Below are 23,715 nucleotides of genomic sequence, written 5' to 3'. Positions count from 1 at the left end.
TGGGCCCGGGAGACAGAAAAGGGTGCGAGGCTCAGGCTCAGGCCCACACTCCCCTCCCCCATGTTCCTTGTCTCTCACTCTAGGGACAGCAGCTCCTTGGCAATCTTCCTGCTCCAGATGGTTCTTCTCTGCCTGTGCCTCACAAAGCCCCCTCCCCAGAGCCACGTGTCCTTGAAACCTAAGACCAGTATCCCACAGAGGTAGGGATAGCAACTACAGGGGTGGGGGTGGGGCCTCAGCTCAGAATTCTCAAGTCAGAATGTTCTAGCTCTTGTCACATTGTGTCCAGTTCACCTTGGCCAGAATGCGGGCAGTGTACTGAGCATAGGATTAGGCTATGGTGAACACAGGGCCAGCCAAGTGGCAATTACAAGATGGGGCACCGTGGGGACATAGTAGTTACAGGGTTGTCCACACAGTGGGCACAGGACTAGTACACAGGGGGTTATGGTAGGCACAGAACTAGACACACAGTGGGCACAGCTGCGCATACAGTAAGGACAAGTCAGACAAGGGACAGGACATAGAATGGGCACCTAGGAAATAAACCATTAGACCAGGTGGGCAGTTCTACCCTCCATTTCTCAGATGGGCAAACAAAGGGGCAAAGAGTGGGACCTGCCTAGACTACCAGCCCTGCCCCAGACATGCCCTGCAACCACAGAGGTCAGGCCTAGGCAGCCTTTGGGGGAACTACCCACTGCCAAATGACTTGGCCTGGAGGTTCTGACCAGGGGTGGATCAGGCCCTCTCCTCACCCCCCACAGCTATGAGCTCTGAGCCTCCTCCCTCTGTCCTCCAGGACTGTGTCCTTTCAGGTCTCAGTCTTTCTGCCCAGGAAACAGGTTTGTGGAGAATGTAGCTATAGGCTTATCCTCTGAAGCCATGTGTTTTCACAGAGGTTAAAAATAGTGTTTACAGTGGCCATGGGTGTGAAGCGATGTGACCAGGGCCCAAGGCTAGCGTTGTGCTGTGTCTGTACCTTCCTGACTCAGCACTGGGCAGCGCCCACTCAGCCAGGTCTCAGGACCCCTGGGCCCCCCTCCCCCTCCCCCAGTTAAGAATGGGGACCGATTTCTCTGGCCACTGCTGCTCAGCACACACTATGGCCTAGGAAAGTGGCAGAGCCCAAGGGTCTGTGGCCTGCACGGGTGTGCATGCGTACACACACATACTTGCTGAGCACTATGAACTTCATTTATCTCTGCCTCCAAGAAAACTGGTTTTTGGGGGGTTGTTTTTCCCCACAATAGAGGTGCTAGTGGCAGCCTCTAGCACCTGTGTAGCCCTTGAGCTAGGCTGCACCTGGGTGGGCTGGGGAGACACGAAGGGAGGTCCTGGGAGCTTCCTGACTGTCCAACCACCGAGCCATCCCCATCTCCTGCAGAAGTGGAGACAATCTTCGTTTCGGGGCTGGATCTTTGTGAACAACTGACCTGAGGTGTCCTGGGGACGGGAGCAGAACCCGCTAAAAGCAGTGGCCTACAAAGGAAGGCCAGAGAAGGCAATCTGGAGAGAGGACAAGGCGCTTCCCACCTGGGAAGCAAACACCCCTTATAGCAAGAACAATGCCTGTTACTGATTGGCTGCCTTCCCCTGTGCCAGGCAGTGCTGAGCACTTGGAATCCAGCCTCATAGCTATTCAGTGAGCCAGGCACTCTCATCCTTGGTTTACAAATGAGGAAATCAAGGCACAGAGAAGACAGAGAATTCAGAGGTCTTAGCTAGTGAGTAGGAGAGCCAGAATATGAAGCCAGGCCACCAGGCTCAGGACCCACACTTTAGTAAACTATGGTGTGCCACCACTGGGTGACGTGCCCAGGACCATGTGGGCATGGATCCTGCTGGAGGGAAGCCAATATGCCTCCCTTCTGAGTGCTGCAGCCCCACCTAAGCTGTGTCCCCCATAGATCTGTTCTTCCTCTGGATGTCTTAGCAGGTGACCCACACCTGGGAGGGGGTATTTTTCCTATTGGCACCATTAAGCCAGTGCCCTCCCAGGAACCTGGTGGCGCTGAGTAGGGACCAGCTACACACCCTGAGGGACCAGGCTGATTCCTTTTGTACTCAGAATTCTTGGCTGGCTAAAACCCACTCCATTTTATCCATCTGAGGGGACAGGCATTAGGGCAACTAGAGGGGTTCCCAGGCTAGGGCCCTTCTGCCCAGCCCACAGGATCAGGTAGGGACATTACCCCTGTACCCCCTGCCCCCCCACATGTTTTTAAATAGTCTTTCACCAGGAAGAAGGGCATCCAATTCTATTTCTGATTCTAGAAAGTAAGGAGGGCCAACATGTTGCCATGGCAACCTGGAGAGCCCCTCCCCCAGGCTGAGCCCATTCCCCAGGCTGAGGGCTATCTGGGATGGAGGGGCCAAGAAGGAACTGGAAGGAGCTCAGTCTGTGGGCAAGGTCAGACAGAGTCTCCTCTGTGAGGACAGATCCCAGTATCCTCTCATACTTCACCTCGTCCCCTCCTGGTAGGCTTGGGGGGATGGTCCCAACCCCTGTGGAGAGGGTCAGACTTCAGGAGGTGGGCAGAGTCATGTCATTCTGAGAGACCCTTCTTTCCTGTGGAACAGGCTGGAACCCTCCCACCTAGGAGGCTTTAAGGATGGTGGGCAGGAAGGGCATCAGGGGCGGGGCGAGAAAGGCTCATTCTACTGGGAGCTCCATGACCAGCCAAGTCTCCCAGACCTGCTTCTCTGGTGCAGACATATTTTTGGCTCTTGTGTTCTCAGGAGAGAGCTCTGTCAAGTCCTCAGCCTCTTCCAGCATGCCTGCCTGTTCCTCCTGTGCCCTGGGAAAACTCTGGACCAATCTCCAAAAACCTGGGATCAGAAGGAGACTGAAGGGCTCCCAGTGCAGGCAGCCACTGGATAATGGAGTGAAAAGCAGGCCTGTTTCCCAGAGGTTCATCCCTGCCTACTGTCCAGGGGCTCAGACACCAGTCCTTCGGCCCAGAGGCTGCAGATAGTTAGGGTTTAGATCTGTGGAGAGAGGGCATTCCACAGCCCAGGTGAAGGCCCGCTTCTGAAAAGGCCCAAATGGATCCTGTGCTCCAACCCTCTCTGGGTACTGAGGGGAAACCAAGACCCCAAGATTTAGCCACGTGTACACTTGTGGGCTGTCTTGGACTGGGCCTTTGGGATCTGGGAATGCATCAGGAAAGGCAGGGAACTCAAAGCAGCTGGTGACCAAGATCTCAGAATTCAATCAGCTCTGAAGCCAGTGTGCCCTCCCTGACGCCACAAGTCCCACCAAGGCAGCCTGACCATGGAGACTTCGAGGCCCCAAAGGAGTCAGCTCCACCTCTGGGCTGTGTGGTACTGACAGTTCCAGCCAGGCATCGGTCCTGCTGACATGTTCTTCCGAGCTGGGGAGCCCCCTCTTCAAAGGGGGAAAGGAATCCTTTGGGTATCCCCAGTCACCCTGCCCACATGGGCTCCTGTTTTACTCTCTGTGACCCAGCCATCTGTTCTTAAAGTACCCTTCCCCCTTTACTGGGCCTGGGTTCCTCAGGGACCCTGAGGGAGGGTAGATCTCCTCACATCCCCTCTGCAGGCCTGGTTGGAGGTCTCTTCTCAGCCGTCCTGAAATCATGTGTGTTTCTGGAAGCACTGCTTTAGTTCCCACCTCTTACGGGCTCCTGGATTGGGGTCTGCTCTCAGGGAGGGTGAGGAGCTCGCCCCCAGCCCCTAAGCCAGCTGCGGCAGCAGGGTGGCTGTGCTACTGCCCTCCCTCTGGGCTGGTGCGGCTGGCCATCTTTCACGCAGTTACGTAAGCTTGAGTCAATTGGAGCTCAGAGCGCTTCATTGTGGGCTATTTTTAAGCTGTAACACATCACAGCAGAGGGGTCACTGCACTGAGGCTTGCAGGGAAGGTTGTTGAAACATCTGTTATTTAAATTTCCCTATGCCTTAGAGCTCAAAAGCCACATCCTCCTGGCACTCGAGTTCTGCCTCCCACAGCCTCCATTAGCAGTAGATTATCACCCCTCACTCGGCCGGCCGGCCGGACATCCCCCTAGGACTGGGGTTCTCTGCATCCTGTCTTCCTTTGGAGTCAGGAGGTGGAGATGCCAGCTCCTTCAAACACAGTGCCGCCCCCATGGAATGGGTGCACCGTGGCCAGGAGACCTCAGCGAAGCAGGGGGTTAGGGCTCACAGGTGACTTGGATAGTTCGAGGGAGGAGTATCAGGAGAGGAAAACACTGACAGAGCGCTGGGTGTGGAGCTGGCAGACCAAGAGTACAACCGAAAGGCAGCCGAGCCTTCAGGAGCCTTGGAAGCCACTCAGAAACCTCCTGGTCTCCCAGCCCATCTGGGGGCCTAGAACTAATTCTCCTTTCCTCACCTCCCTGGTGGCCTCATCAGGAATTTAAAAGCCTGAAACAGTTCCAGCTCCTGACACTCCAGATGGACTTGGGACCATCAGGCAGCTCTGAGAACAGACCTCAGAGCTTGGGGGTTGCAACATTGGGGGGAAGGGAGTTCAGCTGTGCCATGATCCAGGAGCCCAAGCACCTGCTTAACTGGGGCTCCTCCCTGGAGAATTCTGGCCCTGGAGGCTCTTGGCCCAGAAACAGGCCCAAAGTGCCACATTCTGGCTACACAGGAAACCCAACACCCCTTGAGCTCTTGCCTGTCTCCCTTCTCTGGGACCCCTCTCCTCACTAAGCTTCCCTTCCACCCAGAGACCCCCTTCCTCTCTGAGCCCCTCTCTTAGGAATATGTGAGCCAGAAGTCCATGAGCTGCAGAGGCTCAGTGGGGAAGGAGCCTCAGTCCAGCTTCAGAGAAACCCCTGGGCCTTCTCCTTATTCCCCACCCAGGGCTTGGCACTCTGGGTGACCCTTAGCTTCCCCAGGACGAGGTCAGGGCACAAGGACTGCAAGTCAGAGGGATGGAGATAATCCTTTCCAACTGGCATGGGTACCACAGCGGTGGGCATACTGCAGGACATTGCACTCAACTCTAACAGCCTCGGGACGACACAACTCTTCCCCACACACGTGGAGAGAAAAGGGTCACTGGTCGAGCATGCAAGGCTACAATCTCTTCTGCATCTGTACTAGGTGGGCAACAGAGGTGCAGTGGTAAACAGGCAGCAGAGTCCAGCTCTACCCCTCTCCAGCTCACGGGCCCCTGATCTTTGGATCCCTGCACTTGAGCAGAAGAGTCCCCTTTTAAGCTTTATTCACATGTCCTCAGAGTCCTTAGGCTCCCCATGGCTGGGCCTTCCTCTACCTGAGGTGACAGAGTGGGCAGCAGTATGGCTAAAGAACACTGGGCAGCTCCTGTCCCAAGGAGACCCCACTCTGCTTACCAGGGAGCTCTTGCCCCTAACCCAGCCTTCCATCTGTGACAGGACAGAGCTGGGACTCACAGAAGAGGGAATGTACTCCCCTTGAAGTGAACTGGGCTCTCCCAAACTGGCAGGATAGAGGCTGTGGGGGTCCTGAGCAAGAAAAAGGAGTCACCATGCTGCACGCCCCGGGCCATCACTCTGGTACCGCAGCTACCCGTAGCAGCAGGGCCCAGCTGCCCCTCCAGCATCCAGAGCATGGGGAGGGTTAGCATGTTCCCTCTCCTGTGGGGCCTGTCCCTTTAGTGGCTACTGTAGAGTGGCCTTGACGAGTATTAATAGCGTGGGCAGTCAGCACCTCGAAGCTGGTGCCTGGAAAGTGTGGAGCTGAGACCTTGCTGCATCTCATCTCTCTCAAGGCTGCAAGGACAATGCTGGCAGGGGTAGGGGTGGGGAGCAAGTCTTGATGCCCTGACAGTGTAGGTGGTAGTTGTGGGGGTGGCTGCCGGTGGAACAGGTAGCCCTGGTGAGGGGCTAGGGCCCAGGGAAGGGGACAGGCAGACTGGGCATGGGAGAAGCCAGCCTGGCTGCTGCATGCTTGAGGCTTCAACCCCGCCTCTTGGTACTATCTGAAAGTCCCTGGGGCACGGCAACCTGGATCTGGGCCTTGCCTACCTTCCTATTCTCTGGAGCCTTCTCGCTGAGCCAACCCCTTTCCAGCCTTAGGACCTCTCTTCACCCAACTCTGCTTCTGGCACAGCTCCCACCTCACAGGGTCTCAGCAAAAAAGGCATCTCCTGGGGGAATTCCCTCACCTCTGTACTTATCTTTCTATCTAGAGCTGTCCTTCATTCTCTCAAAACCACCTCTTTTTCTTTCATAGCATTTACCACAATTTGTGCTTCAACAGTTATTTGTTCATTTACTGGTCACGGGCCAGTGTCTGGTCACCGTTGAGTCCACTGTGCCTCGCGGCCCGGGCATACAGCAGGCGCTCCATAAATACTCACTGCATCAAGGATCATCCTCACTGGCTCCCTCCGTGGAGTGAGGGGCCCTGCTCCCCTCCTATAGGCCCTGAAAATTAAGGAGCAGGGCCAGGACAGGGGCAGGTTGGGCCAGGGCAGGCCTGGCATGGCCCAGAGGCAGCCTGGGGTTAATGCCCCAAAGGGGCTACACAGGTCCGGCCCCTCAGGGCCTATCTAGGACTGAGGTCACGTGGGCATTGGTGGCTCTGAGACGGGCCGGGGCCTCCCGGTGCTCCTGTGCATAGGTGTGGACAGCAACTGTTCTGGGGGCACGTCCGCCTCTTCCAAGATGCCGAGGCCCAGGTTCACGTAGTGGTCCCCACGCAGAGTGACTGCCACCTGCTCCACCTCTCCCACTAGCGCTCCAAAGGTGGGTCGTGCTGCAGGGTCTGCCATCCAGCAGTGCTGCATCACTGCATACCTGCGGGGGGAGGAGAATGTCAGGGGCAGGGCCTAACCCCACCCAGAGATTCTGGGCCACCCACCCATTAACTCCCTGGCAGGCCACTTAAGGATGAAAACAGGCAACAGGGCCTAGCGCCCAGCGTAGCCCAAGCAGGGGCAACTCTTCTCATCACTATGATCTCTGTTCCAGTCCTGCCTTCCCACCCTGGTGGAGGTCGAATTGCCTCAGGGGTTAAGAGCTTGGTTCCTGTGCCCGTGCCCTGGGCTATGTGATTTGGAGCAAGTTCCTTAATCTCTCTCTGTGCTTCTGGATCTTCCTCTGATCCCAGAGCTGTTGGGACACAGGTGACAGGATGCCTGTGAAGTGCTTAGCTTAGGGCCCACCTCACAAGCTCTCATGGTTTTATCACCACACATCATCCAGGAAGGAAGCCCAGCTCCAGTGAAATGGGGGTTAAGACTCCTGTGACAAGGACGTGTGGGGCAGCACGCGTGGCACCGTGGCTCCTAAGCAGAGTTTCTCTGGGTTTGCCTGGTGGGTCCTAATCCTTGCCCCTTTATCTTGGGAATGTCATCCCTGCCTTAAATTATACTCTAAGTGCCCTACACACAATAATTCCACAGAATTCTCAGACTCTTAAAGGGTGGTACTATTACCATCCCAACTTTACAGATGAGGAAACTGAGGCCCAGAGAGGAGAAGGGACTTGCCCTGGTGTAGTGGAGGCTGTGGTGTGCCACCCAGACCCCCCTACCCTCTTCATTCTCCCATAGCTGCTGACTGCTGGAGGCTGAGGCTCTCTCTAGGAATTGCCCGAAGCTCACGCTCCCTCCTCAGGGACAGCTGTGACCAGTGACTGATTAATGTCTGGTACAAAGACCTGGCTCCTTCATCTTCATGTCAGAAAACTATAAAGGGCCATCCCAGCTCAAGTAGTCCCCGTGGGATGGGCTGCAGCTTCTGTTGCATCTGTATCACAGCCCAGCTTCTCCTCCTGCCCAGTCCTGCCTCCGTAGCCCCTAACCTCCCAATAAACCCTGGGCACATAAATCTCCAACTCAGAGTTTGTTTCAGGGAACCTCACCCAGAAGCAGATAGGCTGTGAAGTTAACCTCCCGTACTTCAAACCAGGCACGTTAGTGAAGTGAATAATGAAGATCAGACCCAAGGCGGCGGGGCTGTGAGCAAGGGTTACTCATCCCTTTTGGAATGTAGTCTGAGACAGGACCTGTGACCTGGTCCTGCCTGTTCCAACAAAGACCTGGGCACAGCGGAGCTGCTTAAGATGAACCTTGGCACCAAACCCACCCCACAGGCACTTATGATGACACAGCTGCCATGCCTCCGGGAATGGGAAATCTGAAACTAGATCCAGTGAAAAAAAACACCTGATCTAGAGACGTGGAAGGGACTAGTGTGGGAGCTAATGGAACCTTTCCTTGAGGTTAAGTGAGTGGAAAAGATGGAAAACAGCCCCCCTTGGCGGGGGTGGGGGAAGAGGAGTGCCAGGAAATCAAATCACTGGCCTCAACCCAGACTCTGAAGTTGGGAATGCTGTTACCATGGCAACCATGATATCTTCCCAGCACCCAGCCCCGAATGGGGGCGGAACCGGTCCACAGATGAGGAAACTAAGAGGGTCCCTTTCCAGGTCAGAAAGCAAAGCAAGAACTCTGTCTCCTGCCACATCCTTGTCGTGGGCCCAGCTCCCTCTGCATTACCACCTCCACATACTCACAGAGAATTGGGGCAATACTCGGGCTGGGGAAGGCGACGACCCTGGGCCAGGAAGTTAGTGAGGTCAAAAGGGTCGATGTGGGGATACGGTGGGGCGCCCCGCGTCAGCAGTTCCCATAGCAGCACGCCGTACGACCACTGGGAGGGGAAAAGTAAGGGGACTCAATTCTCACCCACAACTTGGGGGTAAGCGGAGCCCCCAGGTCTTCTACCTCCCAGAGCCCTCTAGCTGGATATGGGGGGCCCCACCCTCCAAGAGCCTATTCTTCCCTATCGCACAAGCATCTTCACTGTCTCCTCCCACCATCTGAGCGTGTCCAGAGTTGGGGCTGGGCAAGGCCTAGAGTTTCTGTGAGGAGCCAGTGAGTTCACAGCCTCCTCCTGTCCAAGAGGTGAGCACATGGGCAGGAGGGCTGCCCAGCTTGGAGATTCCCTGGGCTCAGATCGCCATCTGAAGCTGAGTGGGCAAAGCCGACTGTTCTCCCAGGACACTGAGGCCAGGTGGACTCTGGGCTAGGTGGAGCCTCACCACATCAGACTTGGTGGTGAATTTGTAGGTCTGCAGGCTCTCCAGCGCCATCCATTTGACAGGTAGGCGAGCGTGGCGCTGCTGTTGAACACTGTAGTATTCCTTGTCCAAGATGCCACGGGCCATGCCAAAGTCAGCCACCTTGACTGTGAATGACTCATCTAGCCTGGGAGAGGGGAATCACACTCAGGACTGGCCCCCACCAGGCCCTAAACTCACCTGTTCCAGGTCTTCACAGGTTTTCAGAGCCACAGAGTCTAACCTAAGCCTGCACTGGGCAGATAGGAAAACTGAGGGCCAGATCGGGCAGGACATGCCCAGGACGGAGGCGCCTTTCGGCCAGCTCTAGGCCTGGTACCCTGACCCTTGCTTCCCGCTAACTGCTCCAGTCTCTCACATGCAGTTCCGAGCAGCCAGGTCCCTGTGCACAAACTTCTGCTCTGCCAGGTACTCCATGCCGCGGGCTACCTGCAGGCCGAAGCTGATGAGGTCCTTCACCGTGGGGTTCTGGGGGCACAGATGGGTCAGCAGGCAAGGGCAAAGCAGCTCCACCCCCAGCTGCTGCCCAAGCCCCCCGACCCAGGGCCAGCTGAGCACCAACCCGCTGGGGTGAGCGGATGAACTGGAGCAGGTCTCCGTGGCGCATATAGGGCAGCAGCACGCGGGGCAGCCCTTCAGGTGGCAGCACGATACCGATGAGAGCCAGCACGTTTGGGTGATGCAGACCACGCATGATCAGCCCCTCGCGCAGGAAGGCCTCCACCTCCTGCATCTCCGTGATGCCTGCAGAGCAGTGTGAGTCAGGCCCGTTAGAAGGGTCAGATGGGGAAATAGAGAAGAGTCTCCTGCTCAGGGTCACTCAGCGATGTGGTAGCGCAGCAGGGATGAGGACCCGCCCAGCCTCTGTCCCACTTACGATTCAGCGACTTAATGGCACAGTGGATTTGATTCTGGGCTTCGTCTGTGTATTCTCCATGGTAGACAACTCCAAAGTGGCCTGATGAGAGGAGATGGTGAGAGGGACCCCACTGCCAGGTGCTCAGACCACACCCTCTCATTGGCAAGCCGACCTCAGAGCACCAACTGGCAAATCTGACATTAAAAACAAGCAGTAGCTGCCTGATGGTAGAGCGCCCTCCAGGCCCACTTCATCTGTACCAGAACCCGCTGAAGACAAAACTAATTCCTATTTTATAGGTGAGAAACTGGAAGCTCAGAGAGCTTATGTGATCTGCCCAAAGGTCAGAGCAGAGTCCTGTCCAACTGTCCCATGTCACCTCAGGACTCCATATCTGCCCCAGCCCCACGTGGTCTGGCACCCACACCTTTGCCAATGACTCGGTCACTGTGGGTGACCACTCGCTCATGGGGAATCAGTACATCCTTGACCTCGGCCAGGAGCGTAGAGTCCAGGACCCCCAGCTGGATGGACTCTGTCTGTAGCAGTGGGACACAGGACTCATTCCCGCTGTCCGAACAGGAGGCTTTGTGGACGCGAGTGGTGGAAATCAGACCATCTATGGCAGGGGCTGCTGTGGAAGAGAGGGAGTAAGGGTCTTGTGGAGCAGAGGGTATGGCCCCAGCTTCTAGTGCCTCCACCGTCTCACCAAGGCCATTTCTGTAGTCTGAGCCTGAGCGGAACATAGGAAGAGTCATGGCTCCAGTGGTTTGGTCCAAGGATGCTGGGTCATCCAGTCTTGGAGAAAGGACTGTGGAAAGACAGTCCCTGGTGGCTAGCCTCCCCAAACTGCTAAAGACTGACCCCTACCCAGGAGCTGTTGGCAGACCCCCAAAGCCTGGGCAGAAAGAGGATATAGGGACTTGGAGATGCCCTTGTTTGGGGGTAAGGGCTGAGTCAGGGTGGGAGTGGAGAGCTCACCTAGCTGTCTCCTCCGCCAGTAGCTGAAGACCAGTGCAGTGGTCAATATAGTCACAAGCAGGAGCAGGGCCAGCAAGACACCCAAGAGTGTCCTTTGTGAGACCCCCTCTGAGCCTGAACGCACCACTCTGCCCAGGATGTGACAGTCGCCATCCACGCAGACCTGGGGGCAAGTGACAACTCAGGCCCAGCTTGCAGGCCTTGGCCCATGTCTCTTATACAGGGCCCGCTGAGCTGCCTACCTGCAGTGGGGCACCATTCTTGCCCAGTTGCAGGGAGGGGGGCAGGGGGCAGATGACCACATCACCCCGAAGCTCGTGGTCACAGCTCTTATTACCCACGGTCACGTTCACGTCCACACAGTCAGCCACAGCTCCTAGCCCGATATACTGCAGAGACCATCAGGAGGACTGGCCAGTGCCCCCATCTCCCTGGGGCAGGCTGCAGCCCGAACCCTCCATCTCCCCGCCCTCCATCCCCCACACTTACCTCAAACTTAATGACATGCTCCTCAGGCTTCAGTGGGGCCAGGTCGGTGCTGGGTGGACGGGGTGGGGGCAGGAAGCGAAAGCTGGGCAGTGTGAAGCCAGCAGCCCCATCCCCCCGGGCACTCAGGTTCCCTGTCTCCCACCCCTGGGGGCCTCGGACCACGTACTCAGGCAGGCGGCACCAACGCTTCTCCGGGAGCTTCCCCTCACACTGCTGGAGCCCATGCGAGAGTAGTTAGCCAGGCACCCCCTATGGCCATCCTAGTCTCCTTGGCCCAGCATGGGGTAGGGCTGGAACTCAGGGGACTGGTCTGGCCTCCTCCCTCCTGCCCACTCACCCTGTTTGCTGCCAGCCTACGCCCGTCATGGAATGACAGCTCGAGGTGCCACACTGAAGTGAGATGCTGGCCATGGATGGTGACGTGGGAGCCACTGTGGAGGAGAGCAGGGTGGTGGGCTTGGGGTACTCTCCGAGGCTGGCTCTCTCATTCCTAGGAGACCAGAGTGGGCAAGGAGGTAGCACTTACGTGTAGCCACAGTTGGGGCTGATGCCCAGCACAATGGGGTCTTCCCGGTAGTCAAAGGTCCAGGAGCCAGGCACCTGGGCACCCCCTACCTGCAGGCGAATGGGAACGCTGGCCGTAGCAGCACTGGGAGGTGTGGTACATAAAAGCTGCCCCTCACTGACGCTGCAGAACAGGGGGACTGGGCTCAGTGTCACCCTCTAGGTGATGGCCAGGCCTTCCTCCCCCAGGGGTCTGCTGATCCCTCCCAGTTCGTCTCCCCACCTGCCCATACTCTATGGGTCTACAGACAGGGCAGTCCTAGGAAGACCTCCAAGAAGGTAGAGAGGGACCAGGTTTCCTACAGACTTAGCTGGAGCCAATGGACTCTGAGATGGGCTCTCTTGTCATCCCCAACCATCTGTGGACTGGAACTGGCAATAGACCCTTCTTCCTGAACCTGGCCATGTGACTGAGCCCTCCTCCCTCTGTTCTGACAGGGATCCAAGCCCCTCCCGGTAAGGGGTAAGGGCTCCCCTGGGTGGGGCCCTATGGACACCGATCCCCTCACCTGCCATCACTTACCGTTCCAGTAGGCACTCAGTCCCATTGACCAGCACAGCCCGGCTGGTGCCTACAGACAGGCCTTGGCCTTTAAGAGTGAGGCGGGTGCCCCCTGCCCGTGGGCCAAAGAGGGGTTGTATGTCCTTTAGCACTGGTTCCTAAGAGAGTATGGAGGTGGCTTAGCTTGGTGAAGGAGACCCTCCACTCCAAGCCCTTCCCTGCCCGTATTGTCCAGCTGGCCAAAGGCACAGACAAGACAAGGTGGCCTCACCATGAAAGAGAAGCCTTGTCGCGTGGAGGTGCCATATACCCTGAAGTGCTTGCCTGGTGGCATGTTGGTCACAGTGAGGCTGATGTTAGCAGGCCCGGATGCCTGTGTGCCCAAGGGTTCCAGCTCACACTCAAACTCCTCTACAAAGTCCTTCTGGAACACTGGGCTAGAGCATCGGGGAACCCAGGGTCAGTCAGGGGTCACACAGGCCTGGTTGCATGCCCACCACAAATCAGTCTCCTCTGAGCCTGGGAATGGCCTCTCCACCCATGCCTTCCTCCAGTGCAGGCAGGATCTGGTCCATGAACCAACAGGGCATATGCAGGTTCAGGAAAGGACAGATATGTCTCCCCAGACACAAAGCAGCCAGAGTCATTGCAGCTTGCCTCATACCTCCTGGCCCCCAATAAGCAGAAGATAGGATCTCACAGAGAAGGGACTGCTTTGCCCCATCAGGAAGGGCAGGGCCCTGTTTTACCTGAAGTTTGAGCTGTCCTTGGGCAGCAGTCGGCAGGGACTTTGGCCCACGGTGACCTGATGGGTTTTTTCAGGCACCAGACCGGTAGGGTACAGGTAGAAGTTGGAGCCACACAGGGTCAGCCTCGTGCTGCCTCTTAGGGGTCCACTGTGGGGATAGAACTGGAAAGGGAGCAGATAGCCTGAGTCCTTTTGTGGGCCAGGCCTCTCAGTTCTGTCTGTTTCCCCCAAACTTTTCTGCTGTACCCCTTGCCTTCCCCATACTCCGGTCACTGTAGGTCACTTGCTAGTCTTCACGTAAGCACTTTTCTGCCTCCACATCTTTGCATGCACTCTCCTCTGCCAAGAATGCCCTCCTTGTAGCTACTAAGGACATCCCAGTCCTGAGGAAGATTATGGTCAAGACCTGCTGACCCCACCACAGGCCCAGCTCGTCCCACCCTTACCTGTGCCCTGCCAGGCAAGCCATACCTCAGTAATCTCGGGTGGGCAATGGTCCTGTTGCCAGGAACCAGGACACTCCTTCTGCCGGCCACACATGCCCCCACACCAGCCACAACCCATGAAACGCTGTGCTCGCAGACAACGCCCACAGGTGAGGAAGTGGCGGCAACCAGGGCCCCGGATAGGTACCTTGAAGACCTTAGAGTAGCAGAAAGGTGGCTCAGGGGTGGCTGGAAGGGGTTGGGTGGCCTAGGCCCCATAGAGCCCCTGGTCCCATTGTAGATCAGGGTGGTGAGACCTGTGTGTCAATACCTCCCTGGATTGGATGGGGAACTGTGCCAGGGCCTGACCCTGCCTACCTTACCTGGTCTCCAGAGGCAAAGAGCAGGTGGTCCCCAAGGCGGCTGACATCCCGTCTGACGGGCTGCCCATTACTGCCCAGTGAGAAGTTGGACACATACAGCAAGTAGTTGAGAGACCTGGCCAGCTCCACCTGGAACAAGTCAGCTATGAGCAAACTGAGGATGGGGATGGGGACCTCGGGACGAGGGGCTGTGGAGATGAGGGACCTACCTGTAGGATGCGCCCATCCATCATGCCCATGTGGGCCACTGTGATATTGTCGAGGCGTGTCACGTACAGCGCAGTGACCTGCACTGGTCCTAACAGCCCGTTGAATAGGTCCACACGTGACAGGCTGCTGCTGACCAGCAGAGGGAAGTGACGGCAGCTGGTGTTGGGGTTGGGGGTCACCAGCCCAGGCTAGGGAAAGTCAGGGAAGGAATGAGGGCTCATCCCCACACACTGCCCCCGTGGGGCGTCTATCAGTAACCACAGCAGCCCAAACTCCCACCCCTCACCTGACCTGCCTGGAGAAGACCCCAGGCCTGCCAGTTACTGCACCGCGCTCCATGGGGCGCCCAGAGGTTGCAAGCCCAAGCTGAACGGCCAGCTCCCCCTACACCTTGCCCTACCTACCTTGTCATGTCCCATTGGTTAATGAGATACTGTCTTACAGACTCAGCCCCATTCTGTCCTCACAACCACTCTATAGAGTGGGTGCTCTCATCACCCTCATTTTACAGATAAGGAAGCAGGCTCAGAGAGGTTGGGTCACTTGTCAAAGGCCTTAAAGCCCTTGAGGAAGAGGAGCCAGGTTGGAAGTCTGAGCTCCTGACCTGAGTCCTCTCCTGCCCCCTGCTGGTTCTTCCCTGCACTTCAGCAAGCCCTGTCCCCTCTTAGGGCTTCAGCATCCCCACCCACCCAAGGGGGCTGAACTCTGAGGTTAATTGGCAGGCATGGGGTTGGTAACATGGTCCTTCCCGGAGATTCCAAAGGTCTTCCCGCACCTCCAGCTGCCACCTGTAGTTCCTTCAGGGTACAAAAGGGATAAGCCAAGGCCTGCAAGCCTGGCTGCCAAACTAGGCCCCAGGGGTGGAGAGATACTAACCTCTCCCCTGCTCTTAAGGAGGCTGTTTTGGGGGCTGCACTCAGTGCTCCAAGGCAGGGCTGTGGAAGCTCCTGGGAAATCAGGAAGCCAGAGTGTGAATGCAAGGTATTGGAGCTGTGTGAAAAATGCAGGCAGGCCTCAGTAGCCCTAGTTGCTTGGGACCGTCCCTCACTAGCTGAGGGCACTCCTCAAGGCTGGAGCCTCTGAGTCCCCCATCAGACCAAGTATGAGTAACCCTGTCATCAGACCTCAGCACTGATCAGGGGCCCCAGGGGCAAAAGCAGGTGCAGAGCTGGGCCCAGAAACCCCACACGCTCTGGGTCTTTAGCCTGGGTGGGTGGGGACTGAGACTCTGTCCTCACTTGAGAAAGGAAAGGGGCCTGGTCCTAGCAGGAAGCCAGTCAGGTGTTTTCAGTATGACTCAAGGACAGGTGGGGCCAAGGCGGGTAAAGAGGCCCTACTCCAGTCCGGGCCACACCCCTCTTGCTTGCCTCTGGGTCCCCAGGCTTGTCTAAGGGCCTGTGGCTCCTGAAAACACTTAAGTGCCCAATGTCCCACAGAGGAGGGTGACTGCCCTAGACTCAAACCCTTGCATGTCAGGTAGAAGCTCTGAGCCCCTCGGGCTTCCTGAGGCCAGCCACAGTGAGCACACAGTAGGTGCTGCTCTGGAGGCTGCGTGCCCAGTCACTGGACAAACACAGTACAAGCTGGTTCACACTCCTCTCAGGGGCAAGGCCGGCTTCTGGGCAGGGACTGAGATTAGTCCTCCTAGAGCCTGGCACTGCCAAGCCATGCTGGATGCCTTCTGGCCCACTGACAACTAGCCAAGTTGGGGAGAGGTTCTGACTCCCCAGAGGGAAGAAGAGGGCAGGCAGGGCTTCCTAGCCCAGATAAGAGAGCCCCAGCCCTAAGGCCTCCAACCTAGCTGAACTCAGCTGAGGGAGGGAGGAGGAAGATCCCCCCCACTCCTCCTCGTGCCATCAATAGGAGCTGGAAAGGAGTTGGTGGCAAATATCACAGCAGGCCCACGGCCACAGAGCAGCCAAACACTCTGAGAGCAGTGACTATGAGTCACTTCACTGAAAGACCACTCGTTCAGTGCCATTCACCCCATTTCCTTGGTTTAATCTCTTATAATCTAGGGTAGGATTTTTTCAGTGGCTTTAAGGAATCAGTTTTGGTTTTGTCCTCAGCATTTCAAGAAATATCCTGTTTGTCTCTGCACCAGCTCCCTGACACCATGGCTGGAAAGAACCCAGGTAGGGTCTGCTGGAAGGAGCCCGCAGTTCAACATGGGCTGGGAGAGCTCCTGTCTGGGGCAGGGCCCACCCAGACTGGAAAAAAGTCTGGGACTCCTGTGTGGTGAGCTAGTTACAGCCAGCCCCACTTAAGCCTTTACTCATCCCCAGATGTTTACAGTTGCTTGCACAACACTGGGGTGAGCCTTCTGGAATCTACTAGAGCCAAGTTGCCTTCCCACCATGTCGTGGGGCCTCCCGCAATCACCCCACAAAGAACAATCAGGAGTGAGTGTGTCCGTGAAACCCAAGCCATGCAGGTTCCATGATAAGCCCCCAAACTTTTCAGGCCCTAGAACAAAGGTAGGGGGCATTCTCGGACAACTCCTGCCCCACCCTCTTTGGAAAAGAGCAAAACAAGTGTCCCCACAGGGAAAGTGAAACTGTGTTGGTGAGCAGTCTGAGTCTGTGAATCTGTGAGCATCTGCCTATGTGTGGAGGGTGGTTTCGCTGTGTGTACCTGAGGGTATGTGTGGTGGGCACATAGGAGGGATACCCATACTTCTTCCCAGACTTTGGCAGTGTGTCTGGCAGCGAGATAGCTGTGCTGTAATCTAGTTCTCACATAACCAGGGAAACTGCCTAAAATATCAGAGGCCATGATAGGTGAGAGGGTGAGAGAGCAAAGTGGGGTAGCCACAGGGGCTCAGTGTGGCCTTTGCTTGGCTCATTCCTTCACACCACCCCAGCACTAAGGAACTGAGTGGAATAGAAAACTTCTCCCTTCCTGCCCTGCCGGCTCCCAGACCCTCTCACTGGTGCAAGGAAACAGCCTGGATTCAGCCACGTGCACAAGTCAGGGCCCCTTCTTTCTGCTCACCAGGTTGGGGCACAAACTGGGCGACTGGAAGAAGTCGAGGCCTCGCCGAAGGCCATGGTGGATCGGAGGCTCACAACAGCGCTCCACACCCTGCTCGATGAGAGTGTCCAGCAGGTCGATGGGGAAGGCACAGACAACAGAGTTGGGACCCACACCGGGGCTGCTGTCTCTGCTAGCCGTGAAGACCCCAAATAGTACTTCCTGGCCCTCCGCGATGCTCAGCTCAGCGGCCAGTCGGCTACCCACCGGAGCAGTGTGGGCTGCCTGCAGAACCGGGTAGGGTTGCCCGCCCTCAGAGGCACCGCGTCGCCGGCGTTTGGGTGCAAAACGGCAGTCGAGGACCAGCTCGCGGTAGTGGCCCAGGTCGGTGTCAACGGCGCTGAGCCGGGCCAGGCGCGTGTGTAAGGCGCCTGGAGGGGCTGTCACACTGGCTGGCTGCACTGTCAAGAAATAGACGAAGGCTCCTGCGTGGAAGCTGTACACGTATTCAATGCGGTAGGAAGCGAGGTGCGCAGGCAGCACTGACAGCGCTGCAAAGTCTGGTGCGAATCCTGAAGTATCCGCCTTGAGGCGCCGGATGGACACTGAGCGTGGGCTGAAGCTCGCTGCCACCTCCGCATCCAGTGAGGATGCCACGTAGAAGTAGGAGGCATGGCCCTGCTCAACCACGCTCACGAGGGTGCCCAGAGGGCTGGCCACACAGTCCGGACAGTGCTCAGGCCGGTTGTGGTGGGCCGAGAAGAGGCAGACTGGTGGCGCCAGGCGCAGAGTGGTCTCGTCCGGCTCTAGCTCATGCAGGAAGCAGCGGCCATGCAGGCTCGAGCCGCAGCTGATCAATGCAGGCCATGCCGGCTCCAACACCAGCACCTTTGCATCTGTGTCCCCCGGTGGGCCGTGGGGGTCCGGGCCACAGGCTGCACACGTCTGGCAGCCAGGGTCCCCAGCAGGGCCCGTGGCCAGGCTCTCAACAGGCTTCAGGCCAGGCCCAAGCACATGCAGGCGATTGCGTGTGGCCACAAACACCGCACTTCCGTCCACACGGTCCTCGTAGGTTGCCAGGGCCTGTACAGGCCCGCCGACCGAGAAGCTCGGCACCACGTACTCCACGTCAAAGTCGCGGGAGGCAGCGTAGGGCGTGCGCGGGCACTGCCAGGATCCTCCCGCAGCAGGAACGGCCGGGCGCAGCAGCAACAGCAACAGCAGCAACAACAGGGACGGCTGCGAGGGCGGCAGGAGTAGCTCCATTGAGGCCCAGATGGGGCCTCGTGGGGATTCCCGCAGGCCGGGGCCTGGCTGTGAGCAGACTTGAGGGCTGGAACCGGCGTCCAGCACCTGTCCTGAGAGTCCTCCGGCAGCGGACTTCTGTGATGTCTACCCTCCTCCCCTGCCCTCGGGTCTGAGCTCCTGGCACGAGCGGACACACACCGGCAGGAACTAGAGAGTTCGTCTCACCTGACGCCCCAGCTGCCGCTCCTAGCTGGCTCTTACAGTGAAGTCGCCGGGAGGGTGGAGGGCGGGAGGGAAGCAGGCAGCGCGGGCGGGGCCAGGGTATGGGGGCGGGGCCTGTTGAAGGTCTGTCCGGGCCCAGCCGCTCCACCCATCAGACCGTCCAGGCCCTCTGAAGCCTGGATCCTACTCCTTCTTCAGAGCCTCGGGGGTGGGTGTGCGTGGAGTGGCCTGGAGAGAGGTAAATAGGCCTGAGCTCTCCCATCTAGGCCCCCACGATGCACTGGGCCGAGATGAGGAAGGGGCGGGGGCCGCCCCAGTGCCAGTGACCTGTGGAGGACTACCTGGCTCATTTCTAATCTTGGCGCCAGTTTACAGCAACACCTTCAGACGCTGGTTCCCGGACAGGGCCTGGGGGACCCACCATGTGGGGAACAGAGATCAGGAATGTGTGAGAGACCAGAGGAGAGCTGTGAAGCGACCCCAGGAGTGGCGCCACCTTCTGTGGGCAGGGGCCGGCCATCCTTCCGTGGGCTTGTTCTGGACTGTCAGCAACAGGATGGTGTAAGGAAGGTGCATTGTACCCTGCCTGCCAGGATGGTAGGGGTTATAAGATGGGGCCAGTCCTGTTGGCTGGACAGTAGCGTCACAGGAGAGGCAGCTTATGTGGAGGCCCAACCCTAGCTCTGGACTCTGCATCACTGCCTCAGTATGTGGAAGGTATAGGATGGGAACAAGAAAAACAAAGAAGGCCTTCCTTTTTGGGTCTACTCCAGCACCTCCCTGAAATTGGGGATGCATGGGCACCTCTAACCGGCTCTATAAGACTGGCTGGGTCTCAAGTGTTTCCATCTCTGAAATGAGGATATAGTTCTGGCTAGGTGGTTCCCCAGAGCTCTCTCCTAGGCTGGGATGTGTGTGAGGGACGGGAGGGGAGGCAACCTAGGTCTATTCTTGCCATCTCTCAACGGGACCTCAGCAGCTTCCCCTTGGTAACTGGTGTGGACATAAAAGGGGCCACATACTAAACCTGACAAGTTCAGGGGAGCCAGGATGGTGGGCCTTACAAACTCAGAGACTGGAAGTAACCACAGAGGATGGTCTGAACCTAAAAATTCCTAACTAAAAGAGGGTCATAGTGGGTAGTCACGTCCTAGGCCTGAAGCTTCTTTGACAAAAGTCAACCTTTACCTTAAGTGAGCCTGTCTATTGTCTTTGTGCATCTAAGATAACAAACTTTTGAAACGCCAGAGGAATTTTTTTTCCAGACCCCCTCAAAGGCACAACTGCCAGCACAAGCGCACCAGACTACCAAAGCAAAAAACCACAGAACCCTTCATTGTTATCTTATTCCCCACATACCATCTCTGTGCTGTAAAGGTTAATTATTAACTACCCTGTACCCACCAATGTAAAAGAAGTATGTGTCTCTCCATTTTACTTTTTATCTAATCCTAGAGATCTCCCTGCTTGGCATTCTCCTGCCCCTTTAATCTACCACCAATGAATTTCATGTAACCTTTATGTCTCCTTTGATTCTAATGTGTAAAATAAGCTGCAAAACTGCCATTCTCTGGAGTGTGTTCTCAATCTGTTGAGATTTTGCTTCCTGGCAATCGTCAGTTTGGCTCAGATAAACTCAAAAAAATTCTGTACAGGTTTGGACGTTTCTTATGTCGACGATTCCCCCCTGACACTGGAGAGGGGCCCGGGGGGACATCCTCAACCTGACAGCCCCCTCAGCTAAGTATGCCTGGACCCTGGAGGGAGGGGAAGCTTCACAGGGTGGCCTTGGGCTGAAGTGTGAGGGACCTGTGAACCATGGGTCCCAGGGCATTGGAGGGTAAGAGGGCAAGAGGAGCCTTAGCTCAACAGGATTCAGCCTGGCCCTGGGAGCTGTACCTCCTTTACTCCCTCACCCAGTCCATACTCCTTGTTCTACTTCCAGGAGCACCTTTTCCCTTTCTGCTCTTGAAGCTTAGGTGGCACCTCCTCCAGGAAGCCTTCCTGATCCAGGAGGTGCCAGGTTCATTTTGTGGGTCTCACAGACCCTGTTATACACCCACTCCAGTACAATTTACTCTGGATACCCGACTCCCTGCTTCTCCCATTCCTACTGCTGGATCTCCTCCCCCTCCAGGGTGAGCACCTGGTGACAGAGAGGAAAGAGCATCAGCAGGGGCCTCACCCAGTGCTGGGAGGATAAGGTGCCTGAGGTAACATAAAAGGCACTCCCTTCTCTAACCAGAATTGGCCCGGAAATGAATAAACACGCATGGAAAATCATGGCATGGTTCCCGTGTTCCAGTCAACATGTCTAAAGATAGTCATGTAGGGCAAAACCAAAATGGAACATTCCCTGCCTGGGGGAGAAATATGGGTTCTTGTGACCTCTATCCCACCTCCAGACACTCAGAGAGACTTCGGGAGCCCTCCTTAGTCACCCAGTACACTCGTTTAGGGAGGGAGTGGGGGGTGCAGCAGTCAACAGTTGGTTCTCTGCTGCCACCGTGTGGCCAAGCTGTTGGCTGCCTCCAGGCCAGTGTCCGCTCCAGGCAGCCTTGGTCATTGACAGCAGGTGTCCACAGGAGCACCTTCCCCGCCCCCCCCCCCCGCCCCCCCCTGCTCACTCTGCAGGAGGAGAGACAGGAAGCCATGTGGAGGAAGTCAATGAATGGGAACTTGCAGAGCCAAGTAAAAGTGCTCCCCCAAGGTGAACTCACAAAGCGTGGCCCATATTTGGCTTATGAGCTACCCAACTGCCCTGGCATCTGTCACCTTGAAGGAGTGCTAGCCACTTTGCCTCCTTTAGGTTCTCACTCCCCTCTGAATGATACTCCAGAGAACCAGTGCTAGCTTCTTTCTCCACCCAAAACATCACCTTAGTGGCAGGAGGGGGATCTAACCCATTGCTCTACAGCTTTAAAACAGTCAATGGTTCCCCACTGCCAGACTTTTACCAGGAACTCAAGAACCCTAGGCCTTGAAGACTCTTCCAGTTTCACTGTAAACCAGTCATACCAGGTCCTTCCGTTTGCATGTGCTTGTTCCTCCACAAGGAACACCTTCCCTGTCTGTTATTCCTTCCTTGATCCCTAGATAAACCCCACACTCCCTGATGCCCACTGTCCTAGATACATACTCATCTAATTGTGACCACTCCGGGCCGGCCCGGTGGCTCAGGCGGTTAGAGCTCCCTGCTCCTAACTCCGAAGGCTGCCGGTTCGATTCCCACATGGGCCAGTGGGCTCTCAACCACAAGGTTGCCAGTTCAATTCCTCGAGTCCCGCAAGGGATGGTGGGCTCTGCCCCCTGCAACTAAGATTGAACACGGCACTTTGAGCTGAGCTGCCTCCCGGATGGCTCAGTTGTTGGTTGGAGCGCGGGCTCTCAACCACAAGGTTGCCAGTTCAATTCCTCGACTCCCGCAAGGGATGGTGGGCTGTGCCCCTGCAACTAGCAACGGCAACTGGAACTGGAGCTGAGCTGCGCCCTCCACAACTAAGACTGAAAGAACAACAACTTGAAGCTGAACAGAACACTCCACAACTAAGACTGAAAGGAGAACAATTTGACCATTGTTCCCCAATAAAGTCCTGTTCCCCTTCCCCCAATAAAATCTTAAAAAAAAAAAAAAAAAATAATAATAATTGTGACCACTCCTTCTCACTCCCGCCCTGAATAGGTGCTGAACTGCAGAGAAGCTGAGAGCCCTACAGGTATCAGGACAGCCAATAGGGGCATCTCAGGGCCAACCGTTGACCAGAACAGCAGTAGAAGTCAGGAAAAGCTGGCCTGACATCACCCTGGTCCCAGAGGCAGTGGTTTGGTGCTTTGGCCAGAAGCAAGGGGGACAGAAGCAAGGAAAAAGGCATAAAAGAGACCCAGGGCATGTGTGTAGGGGTGAGCAGCACCCACCAAGACTGTGGCCCCAAAGGCCAGAATGGTGGATCTTTGGGGTCTAGGCAAGTGACCTGCAGCCATACCCATTCTAATGTGATCCAGGGGGTGGGGGTGGGGGGGCAAGGGTAGGGGCTATGCCACCATTTCCTGGGACAGTAAGTAGAACCATTCCAGTGTACCCTTGGCCCATGCCATCCACATGGACACATTCTCCAACATGGGTTGGTTTTAGTGGCAGAGTATCTTGGCCTACCTAGCTCTAAGAGACTGCATAAGTATGATTCAATCTACAATCTGAAGACCATATTCAGTGGACACTTTTTCCCCATAAACACTCCCTAGGTCTTTCACTCCCTCAGCCATTGAGATTGTGGCAGAACTTGGAACCCTAGCAGCAAGGTAGAGGCTTTCTGCACTGTGCCTTGGGCTCTGCCCAAAGAGGGAGAGTGAATGGGGCTGGGTCTTCACTGATGAGCCTCCTGTGATCGCCATGGTGACCTACATAGGCTGGGCCATGCCAGGAAACAGGGTGCCTGAAGAGAGCCTAGTGTACCTAGTGGCATCAGTCCTTCTTAGGACAGGATCCACTCCTGCCCTAGAGGTCAGCTGGGTCTTCTCTCAGGCCCTGCAGCTCATTCCTGGGGGCCATTCCAAGGAATGCACCAGCCAGAGGTAGGGGAGCTGAGATGGATAGCCCTTCATGAGAAGGCCCAAGCTGGGGCAATTTCCCCAAAGGCCTACAGCTACAGGACAGCCCGACTGAATTTGTGCTGAACACTGTGCCACCTCACCAAGGGTTCCCACCTATACCAGGGCTCAGATGCTCCCCACCTGACTGTCCCCATCTTACTCAGCTCAGCTTCTGCTGAACTACAGCAGCCCAGTAAGCAGAGCCAAAGCCAGGACTTCCAGAGTGGTTGGGTGGTCTTTTGGGGCACACAGCAGGGGGCCCCACCCAGGGGTGAGAGGGGCAGGCTCAGGCTGAGTATGGGGGCAAGGCCAGTGGGGTGCTAGAGAACCCTTTACACGTGGCAGGGCTTCAGATGAATGCAAACAGCCTCAGCCTAGGGTCTGACTCTGAGCTTGTGCGGCCTGCTGCTCTGCAAGAGTGGGTGGAAAGGGGTGCAAGTGTGTATGTACCCCGTGGATGGGAAAGCATGGCAGAG

At 56.6% G+C, this 23,715-nt stretch overlaps 1 protein-coding gene across 7 annotated transcripts; it reads right to left on the bottom strand.

The window, feature by feature from the left end:
• Positions 1 to 6,201: 6,201 nt before the first annotated feature.
• Positions 6,202 to 21,231, bottom strand: MST1R (macrophage stimulating 1 receptor). Of its 7 annotated transcripts, none has more exons than XM_019723817.3 (20): positions 17,201 to 21,229; positions 14,206 to 14,394; positions 13,997 to 14,125; positions 13,660 to 13,830; positions 13,190 to 13,350; positions 12,712 to 12,877; positions 12,462 to 12,598; positions 11,901 to 12,062; positions 11,712 to 11,805; positions 11,375 to 11,587; positions 11,128 to 11,274; positions 10,886 to 11,048; positions 10,614 to 10,715; positions 10,332 to 10,538; positions 9,923 to 10,003; positions 9,608 to 9,789; positions 9,404 to 9,513; positions 9,007 to 9,172; positions 8,479 to 8,615; positions 6,202 to 6,755 (listed from the first exon to the last, which is right to left on the bottom strand). In XM_019723817.3, the coding sequence occupies exons 1-20, from the start codon at positions 18,443 to 18,445 to the stop codon at positions 6,521 to 6,523; spliced, it is 4,197 nt and encodes a 1,398-aa protein (XP_019579376.2). In that variant the 5' UTR covers positions 18,446 to 21,229; the 3' UTR covers positions 6,202 to 6,520. The 7 variants fall into 7 exon arrangements, with proteins under 7 accessions (XP_019579376.2, XP_019579378.2, XP_019579377.2 ...); XM_019723819.3 differs by having other exon boundaries at positions 10,332 to 10,535; XM_019723818.3 differs by having other exon boundaries at positions 11,375 to 11,584.
• Positions 21,232 to 23,715: the final 2,484 nt, after the last annotated feature.

This window comes from Rhinolophus sinicus, chromosome 5 (genome assembly GCF_057876585.1).
Source record: "Rhinolophus sinicus isolate RSI-liver-muscle chromosome 5, RSI-T2T, whole genome shotgun sequence".
Lineage (NCBI taxonomy): Eukaryota > Metazoa > Chordata > Mammalia > Chiroptera > Rhinolophidae > Rhinolophus > Rhinolophus sinicus.
The sequence above is the reverse complement of the archived record's forward strand: the minus strand, read 5'-3'. Positions and strand labels throughout refer to the sequence as shown.